Genomic DNA, 26,373 nt, shown 5'->3' with positions numbered 1-26,373 from the left:
CATATACATGGGGCCGGCCCCGTGGCATAGTGGTTAAGTTCGAATACTCTGCTTCAGTGGCCCAGGGTTTGCAGGTTCAGATCCTGGGCACGGACCTACACACTGCTCACCAAGCTATACTATGGCAGTGCCCCACATAAAATAGAGGCAGATTGGCACAGATGTTAGCTCAGGGCCAGTCTTCCTCACCAAAAAATAAAAATAAAAAAAAAATTGTGCATATCCTTTGAATCCCCATTCTGAGACACTTACCTAAGTGCAGTCTATAATATGGACAAAAATTTGTGCACAAAAGCGTTCATCCAAATGCTATTTAGAAAACTGAAAAATTGGAAAAAATCTAAACCTCTAACATTAAGAGAGTGGTTGAGTAAATTATGGCACCTCTAGATATAAGGACACTCTGCAATCATTAAACGGAATCATTAAAGGAATATTTAAGGACGTGGGAAAATGCTATAATATTAAGTGACAAAATCAAGATAAAAATTTAAATATATGTCATGATCTTTATTATGTAAAAAAAAAAAGAAAGAAAGGGCAGGAAAAAATCTGGAAGAAAATATGCCAAAATGGAGTTGTTCTGGGTCATCAGCTTATTTTTTTCCTACTTTTTTATACTTTTCAATTTGTTACACAATGAATAAGAATTACTCTCGTAATCATAAAAAGAAGTCTCTTCTCTAATCCTATTAGACAACCTCTACCCCACTAGGCAGACACATTTCCGTTGTGCAAACAGACTGGGTCATTTCTGCAGGGGTGGGGATTCCAGAGGCATGGGGTTTTAGAGTGACACCCAAGTTAGGCCACGAGGGCAGAATAGCAAAGGAACTCACTGCTTCTTTCAATACCACTCACAACAGAGCTCTTGGAGAAACCCCCCAAACCTCTTGGAGTAATATCTCGCTTTTTTTGATTCTGATTTTTTGGTTTTCACTTGCTTAAGAGCCACTCAACCCTCTTCCGGCATCCCTTTTGGAAATCCCTGCTTGGCAAAGTCTAGCTAGGTAGTTCTAAACATCCTAATCTGGTTAACAGCCTCAGCACAAGGATAAAAAAGCCTCTTTCGGGGCTGGCCCTGTGGCCGAGTGGTTAAGTTTGCGCGCTCCACTCTGGTTGCTCCGGGTTTTGCCAGTTCGGATCCTGGGCGCAGACATGGCACCGCTCGTCAGGCCATGCTGAGGCGGCATCCCACATGCCACAACTAGAAATACACAACTATGTACCGGGGGGCTTTACGGAGAAAAAGGAAAAATAAAATCTTTTAAAAAAAAAACAAACCCTGTTTCTCAGAGATAAGTGAGCCTGGGAAAGAGTCGGGTAGGATGGAGAAGGAGTCATATTTTAAAGCAACAAGGTGCGTTTTCCTGGAGTGTCCATTTTACTAGATGATGAGTGTTTTTATGTTACGACAAACTTGGATATATTATGGAGTAAAAAGCAAAATTTGCATGGATTTTTAAAGTAAAATCCAAGACTTCAATGAATTTTGTGCTTACAGCTTTCATACGCCTCTGCTTTGGGATATTTCTGTGGAAAACTGTGGGAAGTGCGGAAGGGCACACCTCTGCTTCTCTGTTAGGTAGGCATTCGATTTCTCCCGGCATCTGAACAACTAGGTTCTTCACAGAACATCTCGGTCTGACTGAGCAGAGCACCCCGGGAGGGTTAACTGAAAATAGGGCCCATTTTATTTAACAGCTCAAGGTTTATTCAACATGGCGAAGTAAACGGGCAGTAATGATTTCTTTTTTCCCTTCAAAGCTTGTGTAAGGAGTTTTTCTCCTTGTTCTACTTGGTTTATGTCCTGGAGTTTTTCTGCGAGACAGGATAACATGTAATCTCTATTTAACTTTCAATATATGCCAGAAATCAAGTGTTATCAGGGACCTTTCTTATCAAGGCTTTCCAGATACACCCTGTGATTGCAGAATCAGACCTAAATTCCAACTTGTAGGTTTCTCTTCTAGAATCTCTTAAACAAGCCTTTGTGCTTTTGTAATATTTTCTTCCAAACCCTAACAGTGACCTCTGTTCTCCAAAGTGATTGCAGGGGCGTTTCTGACTGAACTGTGAAACACCCTGAGCTTCTAGAAAGAGAGGTGGGTTACGTAACACTCTAACAGAACATGCAGCGATCCATTTCTTCACCCATCATTTCAACAATATTAAGTGCCTACTATGTACTAGGCACTGTCCTAGATGCTGGGGATTCAGTAACGAGCCAAACCTCACACCATCAGGGCCTTCAAGGAGCCCTTATCTGGTGTAAGGGTAGGTCTTAACTAAATAAGCCACAAATGCATGAATAATTATAAATAGAATAACATAAACAGGCCTTCACAGTGACCTCAACTCTGCTCTGGTGTACGGACAAGAGTGTCTGGAATGTTGGAGTTTTATTCTTATCTCTACCTTCTCCCTACAATAGAATTATACATCTGTGCCCTTTGCCGTACAACTTTGCAGTACATCCCACCCAGTAGAGTGGAGTATATTTGCCCATTCCATCGACTTTGGTCTTGGTTGTGTGACCTGTTTCCACCAATGATTCCATTTGGCCTATATTCATGGGCCAAAATGATAATGTGTCAGTTCTGAGCAGACGCTTTAAGAGGCATCTTGAATTTTTGCTTCCTTTTTGTTTTCCTGCCATCCACTGCAAGTAGCTGCTCCTCTTGGGCGTGAATCCTAGATTGAGGAGTAGACCTGAACCCCAGGCTAAGCAGCCAGGCTAGCTGGCCTGGTAGACCCACAGCCAGCCCACAGAAACACAAGCAAAAGAGCAAGATTTGTTGTTGTAAGTGTCTGAGATTTGAGGTTGTCACTGCAGCAAAAGCTGGCAGTCCATCAGTTTATGAATATTTACTGGGTACCTACTATATGCCGGCACTGGACTAGGGGCTGGGATTAAGTGGTTAGCAAAACTAGACACTGTTCTCATGAAAATCATAGACTATCCCTTACTTTTGTTTGGCTGACATTTTTTTTTCTCATTCTTTCTTTTTATTTCCTCCTTAAAGTGGGGCCAGCACCAAGAACATGTCTGAGATCTCAATGTTGTTTGGTCTGGTCTTGAGTTTCCAGCTCCCACCAACACCCCAACAATTTTTAGCCTCTCATGGGCTCCCAGAATGGAGATATCACCATCACATCTTCACTTCCAATGGCATGGAAAATCTGTCTCCCTTGGGAAAAAAGAGTTTCCTTGCCAGTGTCCAGGAATTGACAGATTGGAAACTACATATATTTTAAAATTCTGTCTTAAGTTCTGAAAAACTTTCCAGTAATTTAGTGCCTTTAAGGTGTTTCATAGATGCAAGGAGAGCATGCCTTATGGCCTGGCTGTTTTCTGTCTGATCACAAGCATGCAAGATAGAGGCCTCGCCACCTTTGTTCCGTGCGGAGGAGAGCTCCCAAAGCTTTGACAGAGCTGATAGGGGCTCTGCTCAAAAGTGATCAACTTGTTCAAAAGTTGCAGCAAAGGATAGCAAAAGTGTTATGTACATCATCTTCTTTAATCCTTCCAACACTCCTAAGGCGTAAATCTTAATTAAAAACATTTCTGAACATCTACCGTGTGCTAGACATTATTCCAGATTGTTAGGAACATATCATTAAACAAAACAGACAAAGATCTCTGCTCCTGTGGGCAGTGGAGACAGAAAAGACACAATTACAGTGTTAAATTAATTAAATAATATTTTAGAATATCAAAATTACTATGTAAAAAGAAAAAAGTATGACTAAGTACTATTATCTTCTTTGGAAATGGAGTACTAGTGTCAGACCTGGGTTCAAATCTCAACCTTGCCACTTAATACTACGTGATCCTGGACAAGTTACTTAACTTCTCTGAGCCTCAGTTTCCTCATCTACACAACTGGGATGAAACCTCACTCGAAGTATATAGATAATGCAGGTGGAATGCTTACCACAGTCCCCGACCCACGGTAAGTGCTCAAAGATTGGTAACTGCGCCTGCTGTGAAGTCATAGCTGTTGCCTGCGATCTAAGGGGCATGGATTTGCATCCACATCTTTTATTTTAAGCTCTTAAATTTAGAAATAATTTCAAAATTACAGAAAAGTTGTAAGAATAAGAATGGTACAGAGAATGCTTATTATTACCATTATAGCTCGTTTGCACATGCTCTCCCTGTACACATATTGATATTTTTTTCTGAATCATCTAAGAATAAGTTACATAATTTATGATCCATTACCCCTAAATACTTCAGTGTGTATTTCACAAGAACAGGGATATTCTTTTACATAACCACAGTAAAGTTATGAACTTCAGTAAATTCAATATTGGCACAATAACTTTATGTAATCCACTGTCATGTTCCAATTTTGTCAATTGACCCAATAATGTCCTTTATAGCATTCTCCCAGATCTCGTGCAGGATCCAGTCTAGGATCAGGTATGTGTTTAATTGTCATGTCTCTTTAATCTCCTTTAACCTGGAAGCATTTCCACAGACTTTCTTCGTCTTTTACGACACTGACATTTTTGAAGAATACAGTCCTCACCCCCATCTTTTTCCCCCAGCAGAACGTTCTTTATTTGGGGCTTGTTTGATGTTTCCTTGTGATTAGATTCGAGTGCTGCATCCTCATCTGAAATACTACATAGGTGATGCTGGGTCCTTCTCGGGGTCTCGCATCTGGAGGCACGTGGCGTCCATCTGTGCCTCACTGGTGATGATAATTTTGATCACTTGGTCAAGGTGTGGTCCTGTTTCTTCACTGTACAGTTATTCTTTTTACTATGCAATTAATAAGCAAACTGTGGCATAGTAGTTTAAGATCACACAAAGATCCTACTCCTAATGAAAAGCCATTGATGATTCTTGTCTGAACCAATATCTAACATGATGGTTGCAAAATGCTGATTTTCCAACTCAAGCACGTCCTTCACCTTCACTAGTTGCATTTTACTGTAAACAAGATGACTCCCTTCTCCTCCATTTTATTTATTTAGTTCTTTATCTGGTTATTATTGGTATGGACTCATGGCTTTCTATTTTTTCAATGTTTCATAATTAATTACTGTAAATAGCTATTTTGGTTCTCAATTTGTCACTGATTTGGACTATGGCCCCTTCAAGCCGGTTCCTGTCCTTGTGATATACCCCTGTCATTTATCTTGAGTACTTCCTTAGTTTCTGGCATAACAACATGTTCTGGGATCATCTTGTGCCTACCTCGCCCAGACTTGAAATCAGCCATTTCTCCAAGGAGCTCTGTGCAATAAGATCTTTTGGCTTCAATTTGAGGCTCTTTCTATTATACCACAGCTGGGTTAGCCCCACAAACCCCAAGGCTACATTTGTGGGATATTTATGGAAAGGTGCATCTCTGGGGTCCAGGATAATTTCTGGGGAGCAGTGGGAAACAAAGTTGATTAGAAAGCTGTCCAGAGAGCTAGGATTTTTTGTGGTAAGCAAATGGAAATCAAGGAAGGTTCCCGATCAAAATTCTCGATTGGAAATCCCAGTACAAAGAATGGGAAAGGGGTAGGCGTGAAGACTGATTTAGTAAAGATTGAATTTCTTAGCTGGAGACAGTCTGGACAAAGCAAATACATATACTTGATTTCCTTATATTGAATAAAAAGAAAATTATGTAAAACACCTCTCTCATCATTTCTTTGTGTAATATAGGAGCACAATGGCTAAGACAAATAAAACCAATAGAAATTGCAGTTTCATTTTTGTCCCTGTAACAACAATTTCTTCTGCCAACTTTTTTTTTTGGTCAGGACTGACTGCAAAGAATACAAGTAACTGTTTTGAGCCTCATCTGCTTTCTCTGGCTGCCCTCTAGTGGAAGGCAATTGAAATTATACAACGGCCTATAAGCGGAGAGCTATAAACAGGGAAAATAAAAAGCAACGAGGTGAATCAGGCGGTAAGATCACCTGTTAGAGCTAGAAGGGCTTGAAATATCTTTGTGTCCACTCCCTTATTTGGCAGAGGGGGGAAGCTCCTTGCCCAAAGTCATAAAGCTAATGGCAGAGCCAGAACACACGCTGCTCCCTGGTATGCACCATCATTTTAAAGAAATCCTTGAAAACTTTTCTATGAAAAAAAAGTTAGCTCATTTGAATGTAGAAGAATCGATTTAAATTTTGTAATACTTTGTAATCCAATATATTTTTTCAGAACTTCATTTTTAGGAATGGAGAGGAGTCAGTAGTTATTCAAAAATACCATACACCCCATCTCATTCTCAATTTTCTTTTTTAAAGATAACCTTATTAAGATATATTTCGTATACTATAAGATTCATACAACACTTTGACAGCTACCATCATTCCTTTCAAAAACACAGGGATAAGCTCGCCTTTAACAGTCGAAAACTATCTATCATTTCCTTTTCTCCTTGAACATACAGTTCCATGCCACTTCTCCCAGATTTTTATCCTAATGTAATATATTTTTATTCTTGAAAGAGTTTATATTGATCATCCTGTCATGTTTCCTTGCAGCAAATGTCAGATACACATGATAAACTTGTATTTTTCATTTCCCGTGAACATAATGCACTAAATGTTAACTTTTCTTCTGAATCGAGTTAGCCTTTACAGTTCTAGCACTACCAGTCGGTCAACATAAATGTAACATTTTTAATCAATAATTTTTAAACACGAGGAGTAAATTTTTTTTGGAAATATAGCTCTAAATGAGGTGTATGGAGCCGTTTTTCAATTAGTTCATATTTCTGTGGATGGCTATTTCTTACTGCTAAAAGGAGACAGGGTTCAGCCTCAATTTTATTCCTCTTTTTCTTTTCTTTGTAGATATAAGCATTGAGAAGCCTTATTCACAAATTTAAGTAGATGAGAATTTTGTTATAAGTAATGCCATTCAATTCTTTGAACCCTTTCCAAGTATATAAAAAAATAGCAACCCTCTTATCAAAGTTATTTTCTTTATTCTTTTTTTAAAGATTTTATCTTTTTTCCTTTTTCTCCCCAAAGCCCCCCAGTACATAGTTGTATATTCTTTGTTGTGGGTCCTTCTAGTTGTGGCATGTGGGACGCTGCCTCAGCGTGGTTTGATGAGCAGTGTCATGTCCGCACCTAGGATTCGAACCAACGAAACACTGGGCCGCCTGCAGCAGAGTGCGCGAACTTAACCACTCGGCCACGGGGCCAGCCCCTCAAAGTTATTTTTTAATGGTTAGCTCACAGTTAGGTACTCCTGCAATTTCGTTGAAAGCAAAGAACTGGAAACCACTTGACTGGCAAGAAGATATGCTATCCCTTTATTGTACTCATGAATTTTCTCAGCCTCAACACCAGTACTTGGTTTGTCCCATGGAGGTTTTTTCTAGGGTGGACGAGAAGTATGATTTTCTTTTGTCTGTCAAGGGAGATACAGGTGACCTTGAAAGGGGAGGCAGGACAGGAGATTCTGCAGATTGCGTCTTCCTCAGGCAGATGGATTTTAGGAAATCTGAGAACATATGGAAGTGGAGGATCTGGAAATGGATTCCTTTAAAACTCTCTGTGCTATATATGTCTTGGAAAGTCTTCATGCACCCTTGCGGGTATGTGTACTTATCTTTAACTACAGCTGCTCCAACCCAGGGGTTCTCAAATTTTAGTGCTTATCAGAATTGCTTGATAAGTTTGTAAATATGCAAATCCTGGGGCCCCAGTTCCCTGTGATTCTGATTCAGGAGGTCTGGGGTTGGGCCCAGGACTCTGCATTCTAAGCACACCTCCTCCTCTCCCCCACCAGATGCAGGTTGTCTGTGCTTGACACTCAAGAAATCCCCGGCTAGAATATAAGATGCAGAGGACAGCTGGCCTGTGGGCTGCAGGCATACACACATATGCAACCACCTATGGTCTTTTTTCCTTAGCTCAGGCTCCAGGGCAAGTCTCTGAATGAGGCTGAAGTAGCTGCCTCATGGGTTCTATGTGGCCACACGAGCCCTAGAGGAGTTAGCAAACCAATAGATGTTGATTACTGGCCAAATCTATCTCTAAACAGCCCCATCTCCATGCTCCCCACACCCTGCTCCTTCCTCACTGGGCAGATGGGCAGGCTCTCTGAGATTGCTCATGTGCCATGATTAGTCCACAGGCCAAAGAAGCGTTGTGTGTCTTACAGGAATGGCTGCAGGCAGTGGTGTGATGGTGCCAGCTTATAATACCGGTGAGAGGCAATCATTAAATTTGCAAGCTATTTGTTAAACAGAGTCATAATTGAAATTTAAATTACAAGATAAATTATAATAAAGACCAGGGTAATAAATACTCAAAACTCATCACTTCCTAATTATTTTCCTACCTTTTACTATTATATATTGATCTTGAGGGTCATTTACATCCACTGTATTTGTATGGTGGAAATACTATATAAAAGTGCCCTACTGCGTGTCCCTTCTCACTGGCAGCTTGAAATTGGCCATGGTGGGTATTCGCACAATGGAAACGGCAAATGCTACCAACTGGGGCTTCTTTTGGAGAGCCAATTGTTTAACCTTTACCAGCACACCCGTCAATGGTTGTGTGGTGTAGGCCCTGGGCAAATCCAAGGCTCCACTTGTCTACCTCTTGGCCTTTAACCAAATGAGTTAGCTGCTTGAACTTCCATTCCTAGCTCAGGGATTTTTTAACTTGAGGGTGCAAAACAATCTCCTAGGTAGTTGTTAAAAATGGATTCCTGCCTCCCTTCCCCTAGAGATTTTGATTCAGTGTGACCCAGAATTTTGCATGTTTAACAAGCTCTCAGGTGCTTCTGAGGAAGGGTGACTAACCAGACAGACCACAATTTGAGAGAAGTGAAAGGAGAGGACCTTGAAAGCGGAGAAACAAAATGGCCTGTTCTTGACATTAATGCATGAGAGTGAAATGCTTTCATGTAATTGTTTATAAGCTTAAAAGAAATCCTTTCCCTAATGGAGATGCAGGAAAGCTTGGCTGACTGAACGCAGCCTCTAATGGTTATTCCTTTGATTTAGTGAATGCCCATGTCAAGGCAAAAATCAAGCCAATGAAGTCACACATAATTTCTGATCTCTCTTTCATTACTTTAACCTTTTTCACACTGTGCTATGCACTGCAGCAGACTCAATTTAGACAGAACATTTGTTGAGCACCTCATACTTGCAAGGCCCTGTGATCAACTTTCATATACATTCTATGGGTGAAGTCAATCCATAATAATCAATGATGAAGTGGAATGATTCTTCTGTCTTCTGTATCTATTTCAACTTGATTCCCAGGGCTTTTTTTTTCTTCAGTTGAGCAATATTTATTCATCTGGCCATAAGAAATTCATTTGATTTAGGTATTTATTTTTCTGGATGCCTAAATGAGCTCAACTCCAGACCAGGAGACTCATTTAGCGTTAAATTCGGTGATGTCTTAGTTTATACCACAACTTTAACAAGCATGGTAACTTCATTAGCTCAATACAATCTAAAACACTATTTGTGCACGTCTTTTCCCTGCTCAGAGTAAAACCCAGATGCTTTAGCCTGGCAGTCAGAGGCCCTACACTCATCATTCAATGACCTCTGCAGCATATGCTCCACCATTTCCTGTTGATTCCCGGGGGTTTTCAGGCTTTCTGCCACCTTTCTTACCCATTGCCACCCATGTCTGTCCCAGCTGTTGCTGCCTCTGAGTCTGTCTGCATTCCTTCCACCTCATCCTTTGGGCTTCACTACTCCTACTCTTGCACACACAGAGCTTCATTAAGACTCAGTGTGCCTTTCTTATCCAAAACGTATCTTCCAGAAGATTCTTCTGATTATGGATTCTGACTTACCAAGGCAAGATTCAATTTAAGTTCTCTTTGGACATTATTTTAATAGTTAAATTTTACTCATATTCAACATTTTTAGAAAACAGGTTCAGTGCTAGTTTGCACTGCTTTACTAAATATTTTGTAAGTAGGTTAGATTCACTATGGTTCACTAAAACACGTGTGAGTTCTGTTTGGGGGTTCAGCAGATTAGCACAGCTCATTCCTGCGTTTTGGTTCCTTCTCTGTTTGGTGTGGTCCCAGGAGAAGCAAAGCACTGCCAGCCGCCAACTGCTGCAATATTCCTCCCCTCCCCCAACCAGGGATGGTGAAAATCTAAGGCTTTTGGTTCTCCTAGCAATTTTAAGTTATGCTTTGGTCTTCTTATCCAGATAATGAATAATATGCACTGCAATATTTTAAATGTTGAGTACCACCCAGAGGAGACAATATTTACCGATCCAGGTGTTTTGGGGAAAAAACCTTAGGGAAGATGCTTCTCAATATACTGACTTGGGGCATGCTCAGTTGTAATTAGAAATTCTAGGGGTAGAACTCAGTCACTGATTTGGCCATTCTGGTGCCGCAGAAGTTATAATGTCAGCATGAGTGTAAAGACATTAACAGCACAAATCTTAGCCTTAGTTCCTAGTTGCCACGGGCCCAATACAGCCAGCCTCGGGAGCAGCTGAACTTACTGCAGTGTAGCTCTCAGGGATGCTCCGATTGGGACCCCTGTGTCTGCCTCTGGTAGTTTTGGTTATTGTTGGGATTAAGCTGTGAGTCACCAATTTATTATCATCAACTTGGTCTAACATTCCATATACCAGAGGTAAGTAACCTTGACACAACCAGGAATACACTAGGCAAAAATGTAAGGTCCATGGAATTTGTTTTGGGGTTTTCCCATCTTCCATATCTGCTTCCCTTTTTTCCTTCTTAGTACCTTCCAACATTTTTCCAGTGCTTTATTTTCTTTATATTTAGCTATTAGTATATGCCAAATGATAAGGAAAATTAACTGATACCAGCTTAATTAGTTATTCCTTCCCAGGGTGAAAAACCTTCAAGACCCAAACAAATGAAGCTATGGAAGTGTAATAAAGCCAGAGGAGTTGATACACTTGGGTGTGGTGGCTAGCCTTATAGACGTGGGGAAAGGCGAGCCAACTCTGTTACCCACCCCCCTTTCTCCTGCCAGTCAATTCTATTGCCAGGAATCCCATCTCTGGAACTGAGCTCCCAGGCTTGACTTCAACAGACTTCACATGGCTATGACTTAGCTGGGGACATAATCTGCAAGTGCCTTGCATATCACAGGTCCTTTATAATATCTGGTGAGCAAAAAAGAAAGTGGGTAGAGGCTGGCCCGGTGGTGTGGTGGTTAAGTTTGCATGCTCCGCTTTGGCAGCCCAGGGTTCGCTAGTTTGGATGCCAGGTGTGGACCTACACATCCCTTACCAGGGCATGCTGTGGCAGCGTTGCATACGTAAAGTAGAGGAAGATGGGCACAGATGTTAGCTCAGGGTGAAGCTTCCTCAGCAAAACGAGGATTGGCGGCAGATGTTAGCTCAGGGCTAATCTTCCTCATCAAAAAAAGAAAGAAAGAAAGAAAGAAAAAAAGAAAGAAAGAAAGAAAGTGGGTAAATCCTTAGCTGCACTGCCTCTGAAGGAATGCTGAGGGGCAGATGGACCATCAGAGTTAGAAAGCATCTTAATCTAAATACCTCATTTTATAAGGCTCTCAGAGAATTACTTAACTTTCCTGAAGTCACACGGCTACCAGAGCCAAGACTACAAACCGGGGCTCCCAATTCCTGCGCAGAAGATTTTTACTATCCGTTATACTGTTTATCCTTAAGAGTTCATGCTTTATACTTTCATTTTAAGGATCTACCATTTTAAGTGAATAAGTAGAAATTCTTTTTTTTTTTTGAGGAAGATTAGCCCTGAGCTAACATCTTCTGCCAATCCTCCTCTTTTTGCTGAGGGAAGACTGGCCCTGAGCCAACATCCGTGCCCATCTTCCTCCATTTTATATGTGGGACACCTGCCACAGCATGGCTTGATAAGCAGTGCATAGGTCCATGCCCAGGATCTGAATGAACCGGTGAACCCTGGGCCGCTGAAGTAGAGTGTGCAAACTTAACCGCTGCACCACTGGGCCGGTCCCAATAAGTAGAAATGCTGACAAAAATATTTACCTCTACTTTTCTCATTTTTATTCATAATAATAAAATACAGGTATACCCTGAATGTTCAAATGATTGCTTACATTGTGTCCATATGATGAACATTTATGCACCACGAAGAAATATAAACGCTGTCCATGATATATAGCATAAATATTATTTAAATTATCTTGTATAATCATATAAGCTCTTTAAAATATACATATGCATTAAAAATAAAGTTAAATACACTAAAATATTAAGACTGGTTATCTCCAAACTACAGTATGATAATTATTTCTTATTTATACTTTTTGGTATATGTCAAGTTTTCTACAATGAGCAAGTATTAAAGCAAAATAAATAATATTTTAAATTAAAAGGGATTTCTCAGGGCCAGCCCTGTGGCACAGTGGTTAAGTTGGCACATTCTGCTTCAGCAGCCTGGGGTTCGCCGGTTTGGATCCCGGGTGCAGACCTATGCACCATTTGTGAAGCTATGCTGTGGCAGGCATCCCACATATAAAGTAGAGGAAGATGGGCACAGATGTTAGCTCAGGGCCAGTCTTCCTTGGCAAAAAAGAGGAGGATTGGAAGCAGATATTAGCTCATGGCCAATCTTCCTCAAAAATAAATTAAATAAATAAATAAATAAAAGGAATTTCTCATGAATTTGTGTCAGCTTATAGATCAAGTATGCCAGCAACTGAATTTTCTCTATGCCTAACCCTTGCTACTAGTCCAAGCCAGCAATCAGCATATATATAAACCCAACTCGGCTCCTACAAATGCTACTCCAAAGGTAATATTTTGCATGTAAATAATCCTTAAGTCATGGTTTCTCTATAGCTTTTCACCAAATCCTCCTAAGATTTAGGTTTCCCGCAAAAGTGGAAGTTGAATAAATGTGTAACAGATCCTCACATTGCTTCTGCCCTTGCATTAATTTGAAGAGGCTTAATTAACAAGTTCTAATAGTGGGGAAAGCTTTCTATTAATGGTGTGCTGATTTGTGAACTTTGAAGGAAAGGGCTTATCTTTCTATTCTTTACAGTACTTAGTATGGTAGAAACTTAGGAAATATGCAATAAAATGATTTAAATCATAATTGTAACTGCTTAATGATTTCTGAGATCTGAAGCATATTGTAAATGGTTCAAGGCAATCCAGGTGATTCTCTGAAAATCATTTGCTTTGAAATTATTCCTATGTTGATTTAGACTCAACCAGCTGCTTCAAACTTGGTTCTCATAGGCTTTTCAAATTCTGATAAGCTCTTCAGAGGTACATCAAAAATATTTTTAGAAATTAGGGTTAATTTTCCCATTAGATTCCAAATGCTTTTGCAGAACTTGACAAGCTGATCCTAAAATTCATACGGAAATGCAAGCAACTTAGAATAGCTAAAACAATTTTTTAAAAAGATTTTTATTTTTCCTTTTTCTCCCCAAAGCCCCCCGGAGACATAGTTGTGTATTTTAAGTTGTGGGTCCTTCCAGTTGTGGCATGTGGGATGCTGCCTCAGCAGGGCTTGATGAGTGGTGCCATGTTGGTGCCCAGGATCCGAACTGGGGAAACCCTGGGCTGCTGAAGCGGAGTGCGTGAACTTAACCACTCGGCCACGCGGTCGGCCCCACTAAAACAATTTTGAAAAGGAAGAACAAAAATGAAGGACTCATAGTTCCCAATTTCAAAAGTTATTACACAAGTGCACTAATCAAGACGGTCTGATACTGGCTTATGGATAGGCACAGAGATCAATGGAATAGTACTAAGAGTCCAGAAACAAGCCCTTACATTTTGGTCAAGTGATTTTCTACAAGGATGCCAAGACAATTCAACAGGAAAAGAATAATCTTTTCAAGAAATGGTGCTGGAACAATTGGATATCCACATGCAAAAAAACAAAGTTGGACTCCTTTCTTACACCATGCATAAAAATTAACTCAAAAAACAGTGGTGGCCCTGTGGCCGAGTGGTTAAATTCGTGCACTCCGCTGCGGCGGCCCAGGGTTTCACTTGTTCGGATCCTGGGCGAGGACATGGCACTGCTCATCAGGCCATGCTGAGGTGGCGTCCCACATGCCACAACTAGAAGGACTGACAACTAAAATATACAACTATGTACTGGGAGGATTTGGGGAGAAAAAGCAAAAAAAAAAATTAACTCAAAATGGATCATAGACCTAAATATAAGAGCTAAAACTGTAAGACTCTTAGAAGAAAACTTAGAAGTAAATCTCTGTGACCTTGGATTACACAATGGTTTGCTAGATATGACACCAAAAGTAAGAACAAAAGAAAAAATAGATACATAAAAATTAAAAATATTTGTGCTTTAAAGAACACATCAAGAAAGTGAGAAGACAACTTATAGAATTGGAGAATATATTTACAAATCATCTGATAAGGATTTGTATACAGAATATGTAAAGTACCCTTACAACTCAATAACAAAAAATGGACAAAAGATTTGAAAAGACATTTCTCCAAAGACATACAAATGGAGAGGAGGCACATGAGAAGATGCTCAACATCATTAGTGTTTGCAAAATGCAAATCAAAACCACAAGGACAATGGACTTCACACCCACTAGGATGGCTATAATAAAAAAATGGACAATAACAAGTGTTGATGAAGATGTGGAGAAATTGGAACCCTCATACATTGCTGGTGGAAATGAAAATGGCACAGCCACTGTAGAAAACAGCTTGGCAGTGCACAAATGTTCAGAACATCATTATTTATAATAAAGATGGGAAACAACACAACTGTCCATTAACTGATGAATAAACAAAATGTACAATGGAATATTATTTAGAAATGAAATGGAATGAAGTACTGACATATGATACAACATGGGTGAACCTTGAGAATATTAAGCTAAATGAAAGCCAGGGACAAAAGGGAACATACTGTATGCTTCTATTCATATGAAATGTCCAGACAGAAATTAGGTTAGTGAGGCTGGGGCTGGGTGAAGGGAAATGGGAAGCAGGAAGTAATTGCTAAGGGGTACAGAATTTCTTTTTGGAGTGATGAAAATGTTCTAAACTTGGTGGTGACGGTTACACAACTAAGACCACTGAATTGTACACTTAAAATGGGTCAATTTTACAGTATGTGAATTATATATCAATAAAGATGTTTAAAAGGTGTTATACAGTGCATGTGAAGGAACGAGTTTGGATTTTAGACACAAGTATCTGTTTTATGTCTAAACATTATACATATATATAAACTTAGAAGCTTTGATGGTCTAAGCCGTCAATTTGCTTCATCTTTGAGCTTGTCTGGTTTAGATGTATTTCATGTATAACCCTAAACACAGGGCCCGAGAAAACCTAGCCATAGGCTGAGTAATTAATTTTAGTATTTCCAATTCCCGTTTCCTGTTACTACAGTTTTATCACTTTTTAGATTTATTTTAAATAAAATGACTGTCGGGGGGGTGTTATGGACTGAATTGTGTTGCCTCAAAATTCACATGTCGAAGCCCTAACCCCCAGCGCCTCAGCATGTGACTATATTTGGAGACAGGGCCTTTACAGAGGTGATGAAGTGAAAACGAGGCCTTAAGGTGGAACTTAATCCAATCTGACTTGTGTCCTTATATGAGAGATTAGGACACACAGAGATACCGGCAGCACACGTACACAGAGGGATGACCCTGTGAGGTGCAGAAAGGGTGGCCATCTGCAAGCCAAGGAGAGGCCTCAGAGGAAATCAAACCTGCCGGCATCTTGATCTTGGACTTCCAGCCTCCAGAGTTGTGAGAAAATGAATTTCTGTTATTGAAGCCACACAGTCTGTGCTATTTTCGTATGGCAGCCCTAGCAAACTAACGCAGGCAGACTCATTACAACCAAGTTACGGGGCTGTCAGGCTAGCATCTATAATGATCCACAGCATGAATCCCAATGACCACTTTACTCAACTTTCAGAGTGTCTGTTAGAATGGCTCTACCTCCATGTCTTTCATCAGGAGAGAAAAGTTATTCATAAATAAATTAGAAACGACTTTTCTTTGAGAATGGACTCCATATCTTCCAATGAATTACTAATTCCTTAAGATGTCAACAAATTTTGTGTATTCTCAATGAAGTTTGCTTTTTGATAACTGAGAATACTGCTTATATACAAGCAAGGGGAATCAATACCTGCTTGCATGCTGAAGTAGTGAATTGGGTTTGCAGTCAACCCAACTTTTTTTTTTTTCTGCTTTTTCTCCCCAAATCCCCCCGGTACATAGTTGTATATCTTAGTTGCAGTTCCTTCTAGTTGTGGTATGTGGTACGCTGCCTCACCATGGCCTGACGAGAGGTGCCATGTCTGTGCCCAGGATTCGAACTGGCGAAACCCTGGGCCGCCGCAGCAGAGTGCGCGAACTTAACCACTCGGCCACAGGGCCAGCCCCCAACTAGTTAACCCAACATTTTATAAATAGCTTGACATTAAAATCAGAGAAGACAACCCACTTAATCATGTAAACATAGAGTCTGGATGGAATCATCATGCTTATGTTTATCCTTTAGACTCCTTCAAGGTCTTGACACAGACTAAGCAACTGACGTTTGCTGAATGAATGAAGCCTCAGGGCAGCAACAGGACAGAATGGTAAAACTGCTTTAGGATAATGCTATGCCATCTGAAAGCAAGGCAGGAAGCTGTCTACAAAAGAATGCCACTGCTTACTAACCAAATAAGTATGGCTCTGCACATCATCAAATCCCAACAGATTCTATGGATAATTTAAGTGAATCTAATATTAAAAAGGAAATACGGGTGGGGAAAAAAGGATGCTGACCTAAGAAATTTTGGAAAATAGTGTTTTTACTGGAAACTGACACCAAAGACAAAGGACGACAGGTACAAACTGTACTCTAGGTGGTAAAGGTGTTTCTCACGGGGATATAGGGAAGCAATTCTGAAACTGCTGAGTATGTTATGTTGGGATTGAACAAATAATAGACAGTAAATGGTGGAAGTCAGTTTTCTCATTGTTGGAGAAGGAGGTTATTGACAAGCAAGAGGAGAAAGCTAGAATGATCCATGTGTTAATAGATTAGTCAGACATCAGTAAGGACTCATTTCATTTAATATAGAGATGGTTACACAGAAATATTTATAGATGTGTATATATAAAGAGATTAGTATACATGCATATATTTCTTTGCTCTGACAGCTGAGAGCGCGTTAGAGAAATGACACCTCAGCAGCAATGAGCACATCTACCACTGAGACCTTGATTTATAATACCCATTTCCAGTAAAAGGAACTTGGGGGGCTGGCCCTAGGCCGAGTGGTTGGGTTCGCGCGCCCCGCTTCGGCGGCTCAGGGTTTCGCTGGTTCGGATCCTGGGCGTGGACACGGCACTGCTCATCAAGACATGCTGGGCTGGCATCCCACATGCCACAACTGGAAGGACCCACAGCTAAAAATATACAATTATGTACTGGGGGGCTTTGGGGAGAAAAAGGAAAAATAAAATCTTTAAAAAAACAAAAAGGAACCAGAGCTCCTTGGATAAATGGCTGATTCTAGGGCTGGACTAGGAACTATACAAGATGAGCCACGAGCATCTTAGAGTGACAGTAAAGTGTTCAAAAAAAAAAAGGTGGCAGCATGTCAAAAGGACACAAAAGCCAACTTGAAAGAACTCTCAAAGGCTAAAACTGGAATAAACAGAACAACAAAATAATGCAGCATTGGATTATAACTCAAAGTATAAAATAAATACACCTAAGTCCAAGCCGACGTAAATAAATGGCTGAATAAATAAATAAATGAGGGAGAAGAGACCTATCTGCTGTAAAGAGCAATTCCAAATTAAGTTATATGGATATTTGCCCCTTAAGGCGGTGGGCCTTAACTCCTCCCCACTCCTTGGGTTTGACCTGTGCTTAGTGACTCACTTTCAAAGAGCAGATTTATGGAACGGGAGAAAAAGTAACTTTACAGTGGAGAAACCTAACAAACACTCCTCAGCTAGGTGATGAGTCATGGTGACAGTATGTATCCTTGATGTGAAGTAAAAAACAAGTCACCTCTGTGGTTTTCCTCCCCAAAGTCCATAACCCTGGCTGAATCATGAGAAAAACATTGGACAAACCCAAACTGAGGTACATTTGACAAAATATTTGACCAGTACTCCTCAAAACTGTCGGGGTCTACAAAAGCATGGGAAGTATGAGAAACTGTCATGGCTAAGAGGGGCCTAAGGAGACCTGATGATTACCTACATGTCATACCCTGGATGGGATCCCAGAACAGAAGAACACTAGGTAAAAACTAGTGAAATCTGAATAAAGTACGGAGTTTAGTTAACAGTAATGTACCAGTGTTGGTTCCTTAAAGTGAAAATGTACCACAGTAATGTCAGATGTTAACAGGGGAAAGTGGTGCAGGGGTTATGTGAACTCTTGGCAAACTTTTCTGAAAATCTAAAACTATTATAAAAAGTTTACTTAAATCAAGAAAGCATAATATGCCTCAGTATATCCTGGACTGGATCTTGGAACTGAAAAAGGACACTGGTGGAAAATTGGTACAATCTGAATAAAGTCTTGAGTTTACTTAATAGTATGCACCAGAGTTGGTTTCTTTAGTTTCGACAAATGTACCACAGTAATGTAAGGTATTAACATTAGAGGAAACTGGGTACGGAGTACATGGGAACTCACTGTATTTTCTTTGCAACTTTTCTGTAAATCTAGTTGTTCCAAAATAAAAATTTTATTTAAAAAATGGAATGGAGGGTAGCTGGATGCACAAGCAAACTCGATCTGTTTGGACCACCCTAGATAACCTGCATGATGGCATTTGATTTGTTTGGGACTCTGTAGTCAATCTCTCCCCTCATCGCCACACTGTCTCCCATGCTGGCCCTGCTGTATTGGCCTGAATGCATTTCACGTGCATGGATCTATACCAGAAAAGCGGCTGTGGGTAACAGGGGAAGGGATCCCCAGGAGACTAGATGACTCAAATTTAGAGAACAAAACAAAACAAAATGGGCCAAGCTTCAGAAATGAAGGGAACAGGTGAGCAGGTGGGGGGAAGGGGTCTGTTAAGCAGGACTCAGCTCAGAACAGAAGACAGTTAAGATTTTTTGGGAAATAAGACAATGATTCTAGGCTGGGAGAAGGCCGGAGACCAGCGAAAATGACGACACAGTCGGTACTCCATTTTCTCGGCCTTACCTATGGCCTACTCATATACTCTTTCACCCATATTATCTTTGCTGCTTGTAATATTAGATGAACAAAGATTGGTCTGAGAATCAAGTGCCTGCCAAGAGTTACTAGGAAGGGTAGAACAGACAGGGGTTAGGGTGAGAAGGGACATTTCTAGGGCCATAGCCACAAGACCGTTCCAAGCCTCTTACTTGTTTCTGTGGCCATCTTCTCCACCAGACTGTGAGCTCTTCTGGCACAGGGCTGTTGGCTTATCCTTCTCTAGTCCCAGCAGTGCTCTGTACATAGTAAGGTGTTCAGAAAACATCTGCTTAATGGATAAGTAAGGCAGCAAGCCAGAAACCAGTGAGATTGGGAATGCTTTTCCTTCAGAAACTTATGGGGAAACAGTAAGTCTCAAATATGTCTTTACCTTGAATCCCCATAACATTTAAGGTATTTAAAAATATTCTGATGCTTTCTTCACATCAGTGGGAAGATCTGGCCTCTGACTCTCATAATTACACAACTGAAATCGGAATTTGGAGGATGGTGTATTAATGTTAAACATATATTTCTAAGAAGAAAAAGCCACTGCCCAGCTGTATAATTTGAGGATCAGAGAAAATAGCATGCTAAATTATGTTAGGTCAATATTTTAATTCCAATTAAGGTAAACAAGACAGGTGAAAAAAGGCTCAATATGACTCTTCAAAGAGCTTTTAATGAAATGTGGTTTTAAACCTTTTCTTCTAGCACAGTGGTTCTCAGCTTGCCACACCAAGCCCATGATGAAATTTTCACCATAGGAGAAATTGGAAAATAACAGAATACGGTTACTGTTTTAAAAGCTGGGTTTATTCACTTTAATAGACTGTCCATTGCTCTAAGATGATAAGATTCTGCTTGACTTTTTTTTTAGTATTAAAATGTTCTCTTTTATGAAGAGGTGATAGCAGATGATGGCAGTTTAAAAAAGCGTCGAGTTGGCAAAAAAATGTTGGTGCCCTATGTTGATCCCTAAAATGCTATTCGTCTAAGAAATTCCAATGTTAGAAAGCACTTCCATATCCTTTTCTCTTTTTGTTCTAGGCTGGCACTCAGGGATTCGGGAGAGGCAGTAAGAAATGTACATTTGTTGACTACACCTACTGGTTAGGCACCAAGCTTTACATATACACTATTTCTCAGTAAATCTTTACAATTTCAGTCAGATGTTCTCATATTACAGATAAGGAAATGGAAATTAATATAGGGTAAATAACTTGCCCAAGGAATATGCTAACAGAGGGAACCAAACCCAAGTTTACCTGATTCTGGAATCTGTGCTCTTTCCTATAATACCACACTACTTATTAGAGTGAGTCTCTAATACTCATTTTAGGGAAGGATATTGTTCAATTTTTCTTTGCACACATCTTAATGTTACCTTTCAAATTCACTTTCTAACTTGTAACTGTAGTATATTTATATAGTGACAGCAAACATTTAAAAAACTAAACTTAGAAGTGTCAGTATTCTCTTAAGCTTGCATCCCAACTATTTTTGCCTTTTTGTCCAAGAAACCACATAAAACCTATCAGGAAATATTCACATGGCAACGCCTTGATTATGTGCAGTTGAAATGACCAGCACCACAGCACACAAGTCCTTGGGCAGAAGTCATTGAAAGCTAAGCTGCCTCAAAGAATTAAAGACATCAAGTTCTGGGGCTGGCCAGGTGGCACAGCAGTTAAGTGCGTACGTTCTGCTTTGGTGGCCTGGGGTTCGCCAGTTCTGATCCCAGGTGCGGACACGGCACGGCTTGGCAAGCCATGCTGTGGTAGGTGTCCCACATATAAAGTAGAGGAAGATGGAAAGAGTAAAGACGGATGTTAGCTCAGGGCCAGTATTCCTCAGCAAAAGAGGAGGATTGGTGGCAGATGTTAGCTCAGGGCTAATCTTCCTCAAAAAAAAAAAAAAAAAAAAAAAAGACATCAAGTTCTTTGAAACACTAGACCAATCACACTGTCTCCCAGACCCTGAGACTAAAGAAACTGGTTGGGGGGCTGACCCTGTGGCTGAGTGGTTAAGTTTGCACGCTCTGCTTCAGCGGCCCAGGGTTTCGCCAGTTCGGATCCTGGGCGCGGACATGGCACTGCTCATCAGGCCATGATGAGGTGGTGTCCCACATGCCACAACTACAAGGACCCACAACTAAAATATACAACTATGTACTGAGAGGATTTGAGGAGAAAAAGCAGAGGACAAAAAAAGAAACTGGTTAGTTAGAAAGCTAATTACCTAACAGCTTCATCTATGGTGTAGAGTACAGAAGAGTGAGCAGAGAGATGGGGAGAGGCGAGAGGAGAGGAAGGAGAGAGCACAGCACTGGCAAGAGGAAGAAAGCAGCATGGGGTAAAACCAAGGCAAACAGTATGTGATGAACTAGAAAATCCAGAATACTCCCAAGCCATGCAGGATTAACAAGGCTATGACTGTGGCTCCCCAGCTTCTGGCTTACACACTGAAAACAAATGCAGTCAGGAACATATAAAGCATATAGAGGAACTCTTAGCAGTGTTCATTTTAGAACTAGAATTTAAATTTCTTTTCCTTAGAGGTATGTAGCTAATGCATTATAATTTAGGGGTCCAAAATTTGATCTTCTGCTTGCTAAAAATCACATTATAAAACAAGACTTTGTTTTTCCTACATTCCTCAATTTACTGAAGTTATTTGAAAACAAAGTCACATGTTTAACAAGTGTTGGCGACCAACTTTTAATAATACATATTTAATTTTCAGAAACATATGCTAACCATCAACAACATGATCAGGGTTCTATTGCCCCAGATGTTATTTCATTGGTACATCATATCAATATTTACAGAGGCTTTCAAATTCAACAACACAAAACAAAACAGCTTAATTTTTAAAACTACAATGCTTTAAAAAAATGTAAACAGTTCAATTTTACATTATCGTAAAAAAGAAGACTCACTCCTTAATGCGGCTTAATTTTTTTTAAGTGAGCAAAGCCTGGTGCTCATGGATAAAGAATGAAAAGAATTCTTTACATAGAAACATTGTGCTCCAGTGTGGCAAAAAAAGAGAAATTATATATACACATACAAAGAAAAGAATCTTAAGTCCACAATTTAGACCACAAAAAAAAATCTTGTCCCTAAATTGAGAAATTTATAAAAACCATTTACACATGGTTTTTGACCTACTGAAAACCTATATAACATTTTCAAAACAATAACTCAGTCAAAATATACCACTTTCCTTAAAAATGGAATTTTGTGCAAAAGAAACTGTTTAAGCTAGAAACGAGACTCCCCCCCAAATAAGAGGCCAAAAGAGCCACTGAAATAACTTAACTCTGTTAGATTTAGTGCATGTAACCAAAAGGCACACACATGTGATTAATATATTAATATATTTTCATGCAGAAACCTTGCATGTTCACAATTATATAACAAAAACACAAACGTAACAAAACGTAAAGCCTAATGTTTGGCAATGTTATTCTAGCCATATTCCTTTCTAGTCTATCAGTCCAGCGTTTACTAGACCATTAACATTGCCTCTCAAAAAATATATTATATTTGAACAACTTCCAATAAAAATTAAAAAAAGGATGTTAGCCTAAAACACTATAGTATTTTTTTTCAGTTCTGATACGTATAGAAACTTACTGATAGGTTTATTTTAAATGTCATTTCAAATTAAGATACATTTTTCCTTTTGTTAATAAACACTTTGATTGCTCCAGTGAAGTCAGCAGAGAGAAGAACTTCTGTGTTATCTGTCTTCATAATACCTTAAAAGCATAAAAAGAATAGTTTTTAGTTGATTTTAAAGGAATATGAAGCCTACTGCCACTTATCACACGTCCATGACCCTCCACACCTTTGGGGTGGAAGATCCTCTCCAAACCTTTCCAGTCTCTTTTCTGGCTCGCCTCTGTAATCCCTCCATCCTCCTGGACCTCTCCTCTCTGAGGCTCACCTCCACTTACCTTGTCTTAGCTGGTCTTTCCCTGGCCTGGGGAGATTACAGTCCCTCGGCGCTAGGATGCCTGGATTTACTCCCAGGCAGCCTAGGCCTCTGAGTTGTTTAACGCTTCATTTCGTGGCAAGAGGCTAGTGTGTTATTCAGCCCCAGGACTGGGAGTGCTGGCAGGATGGGATCAGCTGGGCAAGTCTATTGCTAACAGGGTTCTCTAACGAGGTTGACCGTAAGGTTTATCATACAGGAGACATACTGAACCTGCCATGAAACGAAGTACACGTGATCGCTCTGTGAATGCCGACAGCACCTTTCACCTGTACAATCCACACTGAGAGCTATGTAGCTATGCTGAATGACAAAAATGCTTACCTCTTACATTTGCCAGTAAAAGCACTTAACAAAACTCAGTGTTAACTAACTCTATTATGCTTAGGCAAAAACTGTAGATTTAAGAAGTACTGATTAGTAAGGAAGGAACTTTTTTTCCCAACTTTTAACTGGAAAGTTGTGTACAGAATGAGTTAGAAAAAATGATTTCACTTAGATTTGCTAACACCATATCCTAAGCCTTTGAACATTCCTCACCAGCCTTTTGGCATATCTCAAAGTAGTGTTATGCAGCAGAAGCAGCAGCAAAGGACTCAGGGATATGAGAAAGGCTGGAGAAGAAAATGCTTTATAAGATACAAGAATAATGAAGATGATAATGATAATATCTACTATAAGCCAGGCATTTTGCTGGGCACTGTACATATGTTATCTTTAATTCTTATCACAACCTTGTAAACTAGGTATTATCACCATACGAGGAAAACTGAAGCTCAAATTGCCAAGTATGTCAGGAATATAGGGGGCAGTTATATCTGTTTTATGACCTCATACGCTGGGTTTAAGAGTTTATTCTTAGATTATACCTAGATAAGAACAAAACAGCAAATACAAATCTGAGTATGATCCATTAAAAGTTGTTCATCTTTGCCACCAAAATTTTTCTTCATGGACAGAAGAGTGTATTTAGTGTAGTGTATAGTGCAAATAATACCACAAGGGAAATTACTTGAGAGTAAATGAAATAAAAATACTTGAGAACTTCTAAGCATTCAAATACTTTTAAAAGCACCTTTTGTACATTTTATCTGTTGTGGCTTTACAACTCTCTTAAAGGCCTGGTTATAGTCTCTAAAGTGAGAGAAAACATTTAATAAACTATTCTGCAGTTGATTTTAATAATACAAACTTGTTTTCATTAATATCTGATCCAAATTTACATGGTTTTATCATACTCTTAAGGACTAACAGGGACCATTTTTATATAACTGACACTCAATACTACTTGACGCTTTCTTTCCACTTCTCAATCTGAGCATTTTATATAACTGGAATTATTATTCATTCTCAAAGCATATGCTGCAAATGACAAGAAATTACAGGCTTGTAAACAGCTATCTATGAAAAGCTGTAAATTTGTGCAAAGTAGAAAAACAACATTGCTTTCATTTTGGTTTAATTCATTTATTCAGCAAATGTTTATTAAGCACCTACTATATGCAGGCAAGCACCGTGCTAGGCACTGGCACTAGAACAATGTATAAGACACAGAAAGTCTCTGTCCTCACAGATATTACAGTCTAGTAGAAGAGACAGAGAATACATTTTGTATTTGTATGTCTTGTTTGTGTTTCTCCAAGGAGAATGGTTTCCCATAAAAAAAACTATGAACTTTCAAAATTTTCATTTTTAATTCTCCGGTGAATTTCAAAGAAGTAAAACTTGCAAGAACAATGTTACTGAAATGTTCAGAAATGGATATCTGACAACCATTACGTTGTAAAGAAGAAAGAAGTATTCTTCATTCTCATGAAAAGCTCTCAATACCTGACTAGATCAACCAGGCTACAAAAATGCAGGACAATAAAACATGAGTACCTACCAGAAGGCATGGTAACCAAAACTTCAGCATCTTCACTTTTATCATTCCCTTCTGATTTCTCAGATTGTACATCCAAAGACAACATCAAACTTGGGTTTGGAGCAAAGATGGCCGATGTGACAACTGCATTATGTGCTGCGAAAAAACATTTACTTCAGGAGAACGAATAAATTTGATTCCAAACATCAAGACAAAAAGTATAATATGCAAAAAGTATACCAGTGTATGTTATATGCAAATATCTTTTAAAACTAACATATAACTAAGAACTATTTAAAATCCAAAAATATTTTCTAAAAAAAAAAATACCACATACAAGTTCTGACATTCTGTGACCCCTCAAATTTTAGACAAGTGTAAGTTCTTCCTTGGTATAGAAAAATCAAACAAAACCAAATACAAAGCAAAAGCAGTGATAACTGCCAAACTCTCTCTCTGAAATACTGCTTCTACACAGTTACTTTTAGTACATCTCCACTTTGATTTTATTCACTTATAAGATACACAAAAGTGGGCATTTACTTACCTTTAATACCTTCCCAAAAGTCATTCCGATCTCTTCTGACTGAAGTAAACTTGCTTAGGTCATGGTAAGTACTCCAGATATAAACATACTTATCTTCTGAGCCACTAACAAGGTAACTAAAATCATGGCTAAATTTGGGGAAGAAAGAAAAAAACAATCAAAGTTCTGGGGTTTTTTTGGTTTCTTTCTATCAGTGCTTCCTACTTTAAAACACCTAAGAAAACACCCGAGAGAGCTTGTTGAAATACAGACTCCTAGTTTCACTCCAGAGGTTCTAAATATGTAGGTTTGACGTGGGGGCCATTGGCATTAGTATTTTCATCAAAGATCTAGGTAACTGCTGCTGGTTAACCCACACTGGGAGGAATGCCTACTTAAAAGATGAATGAGAGAAGCAGAGTACCTTACCAATTAAATTATTGGATAACTACTGGGTAATTCAAGAAGAAAGAACTGACAAGAAAAGAGCTGAAAGAAAGAGGACTAGAAGGAAAAAGAGGAAGGTATTCCAGGAGAGCCTCCAGACCCCAAATTAAGAGTTCAAATAATAATGATATGTAAAGGTATAAATACAGGACACTGTACTTTAGGGCGTTAAAATGCTTTATTAGCTTCTGTACCTAAAAGGATCATGACCATGCGTGGGGTGGGTGGTGGCGGGGTAAACCTCCTCTTAAAAAACTTACATAAAAGTACAAAAGCACAAATTCTGGAGCTAGGAGTCTTCTAATCCTGGCTCTGCAAGTCCCAGTGTGATGCTAGGCAAATTACTTAATTTTCTGGGTCTTGGTTCCTTCAT

General features: G+C 39.5%; 1 protein-coding gene across 1 annotated transcript in view; it reads right to left on the bottom strand.

Annotated features, from left to right (window-relative positions):
• Positions 1-21,852: 21,852 nt before the first annotated feature.
• The window catches only part of WDR44 (WD repeat domain 44), a 71,804-nt gene continuing 67,283 nt past the window's right edge, over positions 21,853-26,373 (bottom strand). The window contains exons 18-20 of the mRNA XM_014861000.3: positions 25,575-25,702; positions 25,049-25,183; positions 21,853-22,927 (exon numbers count right to left, since the gene is read on the bottom strand). Of these exons, the coding sequence (XP_014716486.3) occupies positions 22,833-22,927; positions 25,049-25,183; positions 25,575-25,702 (358 nt within the window). The 3' untranslated portion in view covers positions 21,853-22,832. The remainder of the gene's footprint in view (positions 22,928-25,048; positions 25,184-25,574; positions 25,703-26,373) is intronic.

This window comes from Equus asinus, chromosome X (assembly GCF_041296235.1).
Source record: "Equus asinus isolate D_3611 breed Donkey chromosome X, EquAss-T2T_v2, whole genome shotgun sequence".
Taxonomy (NCBI): Eukaryota; Metazoa; Chordata; class Mammalia; order Perissodactyla; family Equidae; genus Equus; species Equus asinus.
The sequence above is the reverse complement of the archived record's forward strand: the minus strand, read 5'-3'. Positions and strand labels throughout refer to the sequence as shown.